The sequence below is a fragment of the Polistes canadensis genome, unplaced genomic scaffold (genome assembly GCF_001313835.1).
Source record: "Polistes canadensis isolate GaletaPanama2010 unplaced genomic scaffold, ASM131383v1 scaffold_28, whole genome shotgun sequence".
Classification (NCBI taxonomy): Eukaryota; Metazoa; Arthropoda; class Insecta; order Hymenoptera; family Vespidae; genus Polistes; species Polistes canadensis.
In genome coordinates this window covers 744,452-756,231 of record NW_014569575.1, presented here as the reverse complement: position 1 = coordinate 756,231, position 11,780 = coordinate 744,452, and the positions used below count along the sequence as shown (strand labels likewise).

The 11,780-nt window shown below is 33.3% G+C and overlaps 2 protein-coding genes across 12 annotated transcripts in view; both read right to left on the bottom strand.

Annotated features, from left to right (window-relative positions):
* The window catches only part of LOC106783994 (uncharacterized protein CG43867), a 131,333-nt gene extending 126,295 nt beyond the window's left edge, over positions 1 to 5,038 (bottom strand). For 7 of the 11 annotated variants that reach the window (XM_014743043.1, XM_014743051.1, XM_014743054.1 and 4 more), the window contains exon 1: positions 3,746 to 3,999. The gene's annotated coding sequence lies outside the window, so the exon portion shown is untranslated. Of the gene's footprint in view, positions 1 to 1,928; positions 2,135 to 3,745; positions 4,000 to 4,165 lie in introns of those variants that run through there. The other 4 variants (XM_014743044.1, XM_014743045.1, XM_014743046.1 and 1 more) reach the window with 4 other exon arrangements.
* Positions 5,039 to 5,274: 236 nt separating this feature from the next.
* LOC106784024 (thyroid adenoma-associated protein) lies at positions 5,275 to 10,540 on the bottom strand. The gene is made up of 14 exons (XM_014743110.1): positions 10,254 to 10,540; positions 9,991 to 10,131; positions 9,296 to 9,916; positions 9,109 to 9,215; positions 8,719 to 9,028; positions 8,394 to 8,639; positions 7,933 to 8,298; positions 7,568 to 7,846; positions 7,260 to 7,457; positions 7,003 to 7,193; positions 6,382 to 6,928; positions 6,142 to 6,295; positions 5,808 to 6,067; positions 5,275 to 5,736 (listed from the first exon to the last, which is right to left on the bottom strand). The coding sequence occupies exons 1-14, from the start codon at positions 10,413 to 10,415 to the stop codon at positions 5,416 to 5,418; spliced, it is 3,903 nt and encodes a 1,300-aa protein (XP_014598596.1). The 5' UTR covers positions 10,416 to 10,540; the 3' UTR covers positions 5,275 to 5,415.
* Positions 10,541 to 11,780: the final 1,240 nt, after the last annotated feature.

Genomic DNA, 11,780 nt, shown 5'->3' with positions numbered 1-11,780 from the left:
AAATATGTAATAATTAATATGTAATATTTTCAATGTATCAATAATAATTTGTAATATTTTAAACGTATGCCTAATATTTATAATAGGAACATACTAATAATTCGTTTATAATTCAAACCCAATAAATAACGATAAAATAATAAAATAGTAAACTCATATATACTGGATAATATATAAAAAAAAAAAAAATACCTACGTAATATTACAAATAAATGATTTCCTTTTAAAAACTCGTTGTCCTTGTTAGTCTCATAATTTTACAGAGGAAAAAAATTAGCCTAAAATATCGAGTAAATGAGTAATTGATTTTCAAGATAATCTGATTAACATTTGATCAATTATTATATTTATATTTAATCGACTTTTCGTTCGCGAAAAAATATATTAGTTAAATTTAATTATCATTTCTTACTATTACGAAGAAAATTATTATAGATGATACGAGTATTCACATCTAAATGATTTACTTCATGATCTTATGACTTTAATCGTCACAAAGAATATGAATAATTTCGTTAGAATCAATTAGGAAATATTTAGACGACCGACGAATATCAGATTTTCTCTTATCTCGTTAGAAAAGAAAAAATATTCAAACGTATTTAAATAAATATTCAATTAGTCAACGTGTTCTAAGAATTATCAATTTAACTAATAAGTTTCTCTCTAAACGTTCCGTATTCATTTCTAATCTCAACGATAATATTTTCTATCAAACAAAAGATTAAGAAAAAGAAAAAAAAAAAACAAAGTTCAACTTACCCAGCTCGTGAAACTCTCGTAAGAGAACAAACATTTTTCTCGATAGAATATTGACGAAGGAAAACAATTCTCTTTTAAATAATCGCCGCCATATTGCAAGCGAAAAAAATTTATAGAAAAAAAATGTTAAAAGGTTATTGGTAAAAAAAAGTGTCATCTATCATATATATATATATATAATCGGAGGTAAACATTCGTTATATTTAAAAGAACAAAAGTCGAGATGATAGTTGATTTTATTACGTAAATACGTCGTCATACTCTTCGCCATATTAATCGTAGGTAGAACCAATAGAAAACAAGATGTATATGTTACAAAATAGAGCTATTAGCCAATCGAATAAAAACCTAATGTAATTCTATTTGTTCGCATTGAAACAAAAGTAGTTTCCCTCTCTCAATTATTTATGGATATGTATTAGTATTTATGCGTAGGGGACATTAATACGTACAGCGTTTCTCAACCTTTCCTCCTGTAAAATCTATCATTCTTTATATCTCTAACAAAAATTAAACAATATAAATGTTTATAATCAAAAAATTAGAAAACAACAAAATCTCTGTATTTTGAAAGATATGTCCGATAGTACGGGATATTTCAACTAGAACTTTCTGGAAATGTCTTACCAATTAATTAACTTTTCTTGCTTCTGGCGTAAGTTATTTGCTACCATTCCGTTTTCCCATTAAAAGTTTGATGAGGCCTAATATTGGACGGTGGTTCACAGATTGTTAATAACTCTGTTAGACTAATTAATAATGATTTTGGAAAAACTATTATTTATATTGGGATTAGAGTATTTATAATAAAATATCAATACGTATTCTATCAATCTGTAAAATAATAATTCATACAAAAATATAAACCAGTAACGCGATTTCTACAATGAAACAAAATACTGATCAAAATGAAAAGAATTGAATCATTTAAAAAATATGATTACGGGATGATGAAAAATGGGAACAAAATAAGTAGACTATATATACCTCTCGTTAAAAGAAACGTTTCTAAACGAACGGCATCATCGAACGGCATATCACGATGCTCGGAAAAGGCGATTGAGGAAGAAGATTCCTCTAAGAAACGAGCTCTGGATTCTCTCTTTCTCTCTCTCTATCATTCTATCCCTTCTTTGTCGGTCCTTAAGAAAGGATACCAGAAATACCTTTTTTACGAGTACAATCACCCCGAGAGATCGTCGAAGCCACGATCCGAAGAACGGCCGAAAAGGCTTTTCAAACGAGCGCTTCTATATCTTCTGAGAATACTTTTCTTCTCTTCTTCTTGTTCTTATTTTTCTTCTTTTTCTACTTTCCGTTGAATACACGAGTCGAATGGTACGAACGGGTGTACACAGAGAAACAAACAGACAGACAGACATAAACACGCATAAAACCTTAGACGACGACGACGACAACGACCACGACGACGCAACGATACAACCAACAACGAAGATGAAAACGACACAAGCATGCGGGTATGAAGAAGAAGAATATGGTTATATACGTACACTAGTAAATACTCAAACACACCACTAAACATATATGCATCGTACCACATATATCATATATATATGTTGTTCATCGTTCTGCTTACGTAATCGGGCCAACGCAGCAAAGATAAACAAACATTTCGTTCGCGTATTTAATTTCCGGTATAATTTCCGAAACTCGATCGATCTGTACCAGAAATAAAAGAAAAAAAATAGAACAAACTTATACAGATATAATAAGATTGTACGATCGTATTTTGAATATTATTACTTTCCCGCCATTTTGATTTACAATCGAAACATTAAGCGCGCGAAATTTAAACGTACGACAGGGGGGATATAATCGATTTTTTTGTTCATCTTCCATTGGTAACTTAACAGGAATTCGATTATTAATTATTAATGAATCTTAGCGAATAGATGAAGAATAAATATTGAAATATATCAAGGAACACGTTTTTCTTTAATCTATTTTCGATAAGCGTATCATACATTTAACGATTAACCAATTCTATTTCTATACGTAAAAAAAAAAAGAAAAGGGAAAAACATTTCTAAACGAAAGACAATTCATAATAAAATGCCGTTAAAAACTGTTTCCTTCTCTCCTCGTAGAAAGTTTTCTTCCTGTAATAACAACGGAATGTAATATAACGTAAGCAAAACTTGATTCGACGAGGCATGTTAACCTTCTCTCCGTAGAGAAAAAGAAAGAGAAAGAGAGAAAGAAAGAAAGAAATAAATAAGGAAAGAAAAAGATGGATAGATAGACGAACGTCCTTGAAACGAAAGGCGTGGACGAGAAACGATTTCGAAAGATCGATGACCCTTTCTACGAGCAATAAGAAAGAAAGAAAGAAAGCAAGCAAGCAACCAAGCGAGCTAATTAGATAGACAAGAAAGATAGATAGAGAAATAGAACTAGAAATAGAAATAGAAAAAGATAGAGAAAAGTTAGGTCAAGAAAGATCATTCGAGAATGCTCCGTTAGTCGATCAAGCTTGAAGGCTATTTAACATTCCCTGTTTGGAAAGGACGCACTTTAGGAATCGCAGATGTCCGTCGGTCGGACCTGCTGTTGCTAGTTTTCAAACTTGTTTCAGCTAGTTCCCTTTACAATCTCTCTCTCTCTCTCCTTACTCTTTTATTAGAGTGACATAGGACAAAAATGAAAACGCAATAGAGTGTCGTAGTTGGTCATAGAACGACGTAGATATTATTTCATTGGTTATCTCTCTGACACGGTGCGAAATAGGCGCGAAAACGCGAGAAGGGATGACAGCTCGCAGGAGAGACGGCAGCAAGTGGGTCAAGACCTCTCGGAAGGGAGGTAGAGGTAGAGGTAGAAGTAGAAGTAGAAGTAGAAGTGGTGGGGAGGGGATATAGGGAGGAGAGGATTGGTTGGCACGGTGGACGGAAGGGACAGGAGGAGGTGGGTGGGAGGGGAGGAGTCGTCGACCGATTCGATCTCTTTCTCTGTGGCGACTCACCTTCTCTTTCTCTCTTTTTCTCTATCTATATCTCTTTCTCTCTCTCTCTCTTTCTCTCTTTCTCTCCTTACTTCGATGTGGAGTCTGCGGTAACGGCTCGTAACGATTTGAAACGGGCGCACTGAGTCCGGTGCTCCATGCCTGGCGTAGACGCACCGTGGGCCCCCACGAGCACCACCAACAGCAGCAGCAGCAGCAGAAGCAGAAGCAGCAGCAGTAGTAGAGCGGGCGCCGCACCACCACCACCACCACCACTACCACCACCACTACTACTACTACTACTATTTCTTTTACTACTACTAATATATAGGAGCACCACTACTACTAATTGTAAGAGCACCAGCACGAGGAGCACTACTACTACTAATCTAATATACTCGGAGGAGTACCACTAACACCACTACTAATGCCACCACCTACTACACACTCTCCCGACGACGACCGCCGACCGATCTTCCAACCGATCCTCCACCGACCGCTGCTTAATCTCTTCCTCCCCCTCCCCCTCCTTCTCCTCCTCCACCTTCTTCTTCTTCACGACCTCCTCCTTTTATTCCTCCCCCCGTGTCACCGTCTCCCTCTTCTCTTCCTTTTCCTCCTCCTCCTCCCCTTATTCGATGCCCTTCCTCTACGCGTGCGTGCGTACTGCGTGCCGACACCGTCACCGTCACCGTCGCCGCCGTCCTCGTCCTTACCGTCTTCGTCTTCGTCTGCGTCGCCGTCGCCGTCGTGAATGATGTCGTTGTCTTCCTTTTCCTTTTTCTAATTGTCCACGTCTTCCTCTCTTTAGTCGTTGTTATTGTCGTTGTCGTTCTCTTGTGTTATCGTTCCCGTCGTCTTCGTCGTCGTCGTCGAGATGGTCACCTTACTCGACGTATACTAATTTACACTGATCTTTCTATCTATCTATCTATATATGTATGTATACATGTATGTATGATGTATGATGTATGTATGTATATATATATGTATCTATCTCTTTTTATCCTTCCTTTCTCTCTACCTCGTGTATGTTGTGCCTCTAGAAAACACCTCTTCCAATAGCTTTCCTTATTTTTCCAATGCTGTCAGCAAATATGCCGGACATTATCAGCCGTTACGTCCTCGACGTCGACGTGATATCGCGTAGCCTTCCTTAGAAACGAAGGTCACCGCGCGGAGGCGCGAAAAAATTAAAAAATTTCGTTAAAATACGGGCGGACCAGCCGTTAACACGGAGGACACGAAATTACACACGACCGGAGTACGCGGACGGCCAGCCGCGACGCTAGCGTCGACACGCGCGACGAGCGCGGCAATTGAGTGAGACAGTTGATGATTGAGGGAGAGGGAACACACCTACTTACCACCCTCTACCGAGTTTTTCTTGTAACTTCGATCATCCCTATCGATAACGTCAATTTTTTACTATCGAGAATCGATATATCGTATTTCGGGTCTTTTTTTTTTTCAATTTTAATTTCTATTATTACTATTGTTGTATGTGTGTAATAAAATTGAATAATAATTTACATTTTAGAATAAATTCGTTCTTTGGAAAATTATCCTTTATTTATCATTTATATCCGGGAACTATCGTAATAGAATATCTAATGCACTTTTTACTTATATATATATAAAAGTATGTATATATATAATATATGTTACATTAGATTCTTTTTTATAATCAACTAACATTCTTGGGAATGTAAAGAAGCGTATTTTTCGTATGCTAAAATTTGAAGTAATTTATCCTTATACGTTGGATCCAAGATATCTCGTAGTTTTTTTTCTATAGTAGGAACGCAATCCCCGTAGGAAGATACGAGTTTTCGAAAACTCGTTGCTTTTGTTAGATCCAAGTTTAGGTGAAAGGTTAACCAACGCAACGCATCTATCGGTAATGGATTATCGAGAGAAATTCGTTTGGTTATCGTTTTTATGTATTCCACGCACGTATTGGACAATTGCACCGGCTCGTAGCAGTCGTAATTTTTACATTTGTTGAATACCTAATTAGAAAATGATTACAGTATTCAAATCTTACACACAACGACCTTGAGTCATTTGAAATTTTACTTACATCAGTCTCGTCCATTTCGTAATTCATCTCTCCGCACAACGAAATGCCCCAACAAAATAATGCAACCGCCGCAACGCTTGGATAATTAGTACCAACGATGTCACAGAATTGTTCGAAAAATATTTGAATCATCGAAGTGACGCACTCCAATGCACCGTTAGATTCTATTTTACAAACTAGCCGAGATGCATCTCTTCTTACTTCCACGTTATCGTCGACTAGTAATTGTAGCACCGTTGTCCACCATTGCAACAACGGCACTAAAATATACAACACCAATTTGATTGTTATTAAATGTATTATTAAAATAAACAGCATTTCGTTATATACTTACAATATTGCCGACAAGCGTCTGTATTTGTATAATAAAGTTCATACATTATTTCAAAAACGGATCTTCGGAAGTCCACTTCCAAACTACTGATCCACAAATTCTGACAGAAATAACTATATACGTCTTCTGTACATTTTATCGAAATTGTATCGTCCTAAAATTAAACAAATGCATACATTTATATATGTACAAATAAAATATTATCCATATATTTTTACACGTATTTCAAATAATTTCTACCTTTAAATCGCAATGCAAAATGCAATAAGATTTGCCAAGTAATCTCAAGTAACTACTCCTTTCGCAATAAGTATTTCTTTTAGTATTAATTCTCATTTTGTTCAAGACTAGATTACAGATTTCTTGTTTGTCGTAAAGATCCTCCGTGGTCGAAGATTTATCCATAAACATTAGGCTCGCGTAAAGGAAATCAAAAATTGCATCCTGCAATTCAGGATTGTATTTAGGTAGATAGGCCAGAGAATTGCAAGCTACGTCGATCGCACGATCATTCAATAATCTTTTTTCGTGCGGGCAAATAGCACCGTTTATAACTTCTATTATCGTAGTCCAAGCAATTGTTTGCAATTCGGGTTCAGGTACGCTTAATATATGTAGATGTATTCTTGCTGTAATATTAAACATGTAATGTTGTCCTATAAAAACAATTAATTTAACAGCTGAAACTTTATAGATTTCTTGACTAGGTGCTTGCTTTAGGATATTGTGTTCTAAAACGTGCCGTTTTAATGTACTGGATATATTCAGTAAAATCGAATCTATAATCCTAGAAAAAAGAAAACAAATCTTTGTAATTTAAAAAGTACAGAAATTAGATAGTAGACTAATTGGATATCTCACATCTTATAATCCGCTTTGAGTAATTCGTGAAGCGTATCTAAATAAGCGGTTGCTAATGGAAAGCAAACAGGACCGTTACTGTTTATTTCTAAATTCCTTAAAATCCATATTGTACCTTCGAAAAATGAACTAAGCTCCAAGGGTGTTAACTTTTCTTTTATAGTTTGTATCCTTTTTATCATTTCCAGGATCTAATCAAAATAGTAACACAATATGGATTATAAAAGAAGAAAATTAAATAATCGAATGAAACGTACCTGTAACATGTATCCGTGCATAGCATTTAATGATAAATGATTAATTTGTCCAGAAGCTACTATTTCAAATAATTTTTTAATAATGTCAGTAGCATATGTTTCAGTCATCAGTGGTACGAGGGCTCTGGCTGCTAATTCGCGAGTTTTGCAGACAGGTGACTTCGCACATTGAGAAACTAAATGAATGAATTCGTCAATCTAAAATCACATGTATATCCTTACGTGTTTTTTCTTCGCAAATTAGATTTTTGTAATTTCTTTTTTTTTTTTTTTTTAATTTTTTTTTTGTTTAAACAATTTATAAAGACCTTCCAATTAAAATCTCCTTCATCATAATTATAACTCAGATACAATCGCGACAATAACAATAAAATCGATTGTATGTTTGGTTTAATTAAACTCTCGTTGATAGATACGAAAGTTTGTAATTCATCCAACATGAATGGTAGGAGACTGGGATATCTTTCGAAAAATATTTTACATGTCATTTTATTATCAGTGGTTAAATTGATATGATCTTTCGTTCTTTGCACACCGAAAATTCGAATGATCAGTGCACTGAACAAAAGAGTTGCTGCGTTTCGTTCCTATAAAGAAAGAAATTATTTATTTTAATTATATTTTTTTGTACACAAACGAAGGAATATAATGTTCTAATAAAAACAAATCTTACCGCCCAAGATTTGCCATCGTAATTTTTGAACGCCGCTATTAGACCATCGGCGATAAATGTTTTAACCAAGTCACCCAACGGAGAGTGTCTAAATAATGTTCTCAAAATATTTAATGCGTGGGTTTTGATTTCGGTAACTTGTATTTTATTATCTTCGGCTAGACTCTCGTTTATATCCGTTCTAGATAAGTCGATAAGATTTTCGAATTCCGAAAATATAGTTTTATCATAAACAACACGTTTTATATCTGTCCAAATATTTACATTATCTTCCAGTTCGGTGAATCCTAGCAATATTTTCATTACGGAATGCAATGCCGAGTTATTTGTATTGTATTGGATCAGAGGTTCGGAAGAAACGAGTGCCTGTAAAAATAATATAGATTCAATTATATTTTACGCATGAATTTGTTTAAAAACGAAAAAAAAGTAAAGCCACTTATGTTTGTCAGTAAACTTACTTGCACCATAAAAGGTACACCTGCGCTTCTCCTAGTCGCACATATTTTAAAATTACCAGGTAACAATCCAGTTATTGCTAATAAAATTTGATGTAACCAATGTTTAGGTACTTGATTTAAATTAGTATTTTCCATGCGCCACAAACGAGTGCACAATTGATTAAAACCGACGTACGCTTGTTCAAACGCACCACGGTGTTTAGTTTCGCTAAGAAGAGTGACTAGATGTTCTCCTATTTGGATAATCTATCGGGATTAAATCAATTATTACAATAATTGAATAATTTATTTATCATCAAAATAATAACAACTTCATATATCTTACTTGATTTTCGGTCAACAATTCTCCAGGTAAATTATGATTGGATATGGTCGATTTAATTGCCAAATGACCGAACAATAGGCTGACCTCTTTTACCGTACGCCATGAACAAAGTAATATCATTTGTGGTGTTACTATTTCTTTATCTGGATTGAAAAACAAACCATTTATATTATTTGGATTTAAATCCATTGGCAAGTGTCCTTCGGGAGATGAACTGTTCACTATTATTGAAACGGCTTTGTTCAATTCAAAGCACATCAATATAAGCTTAGAAATGGTTTCTTGCCATAATTTTTCTCCACCTACAATACTGTATCAGATTTTGATAAATACAGTATAACAAACATATATTAATAAAATATATAAAGAATAAAAATCATTCATAATTACCTCAAGTCGCAATCGGATAATAAACTTTTCAAACAAAACAGATATCCATAAAGAGAATATTTAGTAACTGCCATTACTATATTTTCCTTAGCTGCCATCAAAGATACCTTTAATACAATTTTAAAATGTAAAATCGTCCCCTACACGTTTGAATCACCAGTTAAAAGTGACTATGTATAATACATACCTCTAATTTTCTAATCAGAAATAATATTAATTGCAAAATATGAGATTCTGCGATTTCATTAGAGAAATCATTCATATTATAATATTTGCTAAGCACTTGTTGTAACAAAGGCGACAACATACATACTTTAAACATATATGCCGCAGTTATGCTATCTATCGGTCTAATGCTATTACCCAAATCAGTAGCAACATTGATTATTTCACAAATACGATTTTCTACATCGAAACCTAAAATTATTGGACCGATAGATTTCAATATTCTAAAGGCCATTTCTTTGTTAGTTTCATACGTGTCCAATAACAAACACATAAAGATTTTTTCCGCTTGTTTCGAATTCCATGTAATGTCACGAAATTCTTGATCTAAAAAATCTAACATTATGCAAAGTATTTGCAAACTATTTTTTCTACGGGAATACGTAGCATCGGGGTAAAGATTGTTGACGCATAGATCTCTTAAATTTAAAAAGAATCCATTATACATTGCTATCTCGTGAGCAGCTTTAGACGAAGCTTCAGAATTATCTATCGTTAAAGGCGGATCCAAAAGTTTCAGTTTGAATTCTTGCGATATCGTCCTTTTCATAACATTTAAACTATCTTTTATTCTTTTTAAAGCCTGACAAAAGACAACAAATTTATAGAATTCAATTATACTTAATCATTTATAAATTATATATTTAACTATCTTACCTTTTTAATGTAAGGTACATATACAAACTTTTCTCCAAGGTTATACATTAAAAATAGAAATATAATATCCAACTCGGCATTGGTAAATTTTAAGGTACTCTTCTTGGATTCAACGAGAAGGGCTAGGGCATCCAACCTAACCTGCATTCAATATATATATATATATATATATATATATATATATATAGGTTAATGCTTAAACATTTACGTTCTATTCTATTAAATTAAATTAATATAAAATTGTATTAAAGAAATATACGTACATCTTCATTGCAATGCTTAACACATGTTTCCAACACATTGTAATCTATCGTATTCCTCCATTTATCGCGTTGATTAATAAACTTTTCATGGTCATCCAATTCACCGCTTCTCTTCGATACACGCAAATCATTAAGTATTTTATTTAAATCCTGTTCAGTCATTTTTTTCGTTTCATTTGATTACAAATCGAATATAATAATTCGCGGTTAGACAGCATGTATACCGAGTCGCGTGTTTATTTTGGAACTTAATAATTATCGAAAATTTATTAATGACTCACTAGCGACATCTACTACAACCTTCTTCCTCGTTAACCCGATCAGTAGCGACATCTACAACTTATTTAAAAAAAAAAGGAATAAAAAGTCGCGCCATGAATTTTTGTAAAATAAAAAGAAAAAGAAAATAAATTAAAAAATACATTTCAATTTGATAAAATAAATCAAATCAATAATTATAAAGTAAAAGAACATTTAATATCAAAATTTTAACATTTAAAAATAATGTTAAGTTAAATTTCAATAATAATTGCAAACAAAAATTCATTTTCCCTCAAACGTCTACGATTAATTTCGTCCGACAATTTTACGATAAATTTTATGATTAAGATGAAATAAATAAAAAGAAAAACAATAAAAACCAAAGTATAGGAGAAAAAATAATTCGGGCAGTGGCCTGGCGAATAAAATTCGCCTTTAAAGTTCTTTGAAGACTAATTTTAACCGTGCCAGTGCCTTATTGTGTAACCGAGCGTATTTCTTTCTTTCTTTTTTCTTCCTTTTCGTTTTATCTTTCTCTCTTCTTTTAAACCTCACTCATCTCTTACCATCTTTTTTTATCCATCCCTTTAATTAGCAGCTTTTTCCGGTATCTTCAACGTTCCCCTTAAACTTTTATATTTCTACATTTATTAATAATTGTCGAAAATTTGTTTGAAACATTGAGCTTATAAAAATGAAGAAAAAAAAAAGAAAGAAAGGAAGAAAAAAAGAAAAAGAGAAAAGCGAGAGAGAGAGAGAGAGAGAGAGAGAGAGAGAGAGAGAGAGAAATTAATCAAATGAGATTAATTATCACATTTATTAGCACGTAATATATATTTTGTAAAAGCCATGATTATTCGAGTATTATTTACGATATAAATATCAAATGATTCCACGCAAATAGTAACACCCAGCTAATTAACAGAATAATTCGATATACACACATGCATATATAAACATGTACACACCAAAATTGTGTAATACATAAATAAATAAGTGACGTTTCGTATCATAGATACGTGTATGCATTTCGATCGTGGAGATTTGTCCCGGTTTTACGTTATAATCTAATTACACATATACACAAACAGACACACGTGAACGTTTACTAACTAAATAGAAAATTCTTTAATCTTCTATATGCATAATTATGTTTATTTCTGCATTATCCTTTTTCTTTTTTATAAATCTTAATTATCTTGTATATGTATAGTCGAGTCATTAATTAAACTGAAAAGAGTAGCTACAAAATGTCATTTCGTTTGC

Coding starts and splice junctions, on each gene's coding strand:
- LOC106784024 (XM_014743110.1), bottom strand. CDS start 10,415: ATGACTGAACAGGATTTAAATAAAATACTTAATGATTTGCGTGTATCG. Junction 8,640..8,718: donor AATTGTTGACCGAAAATCAA/GTAAGATATATG, acceptor TAATCCCGATAG/ATTATCCAAATAGGAGAACA. Junction 7,847..7,932: donor ACGATGGCAAATCTTGGGCG/GTAAGATTTGTT, acceptor CTTTCTTTATAG/GAACGAAACGCAGCAACTCT.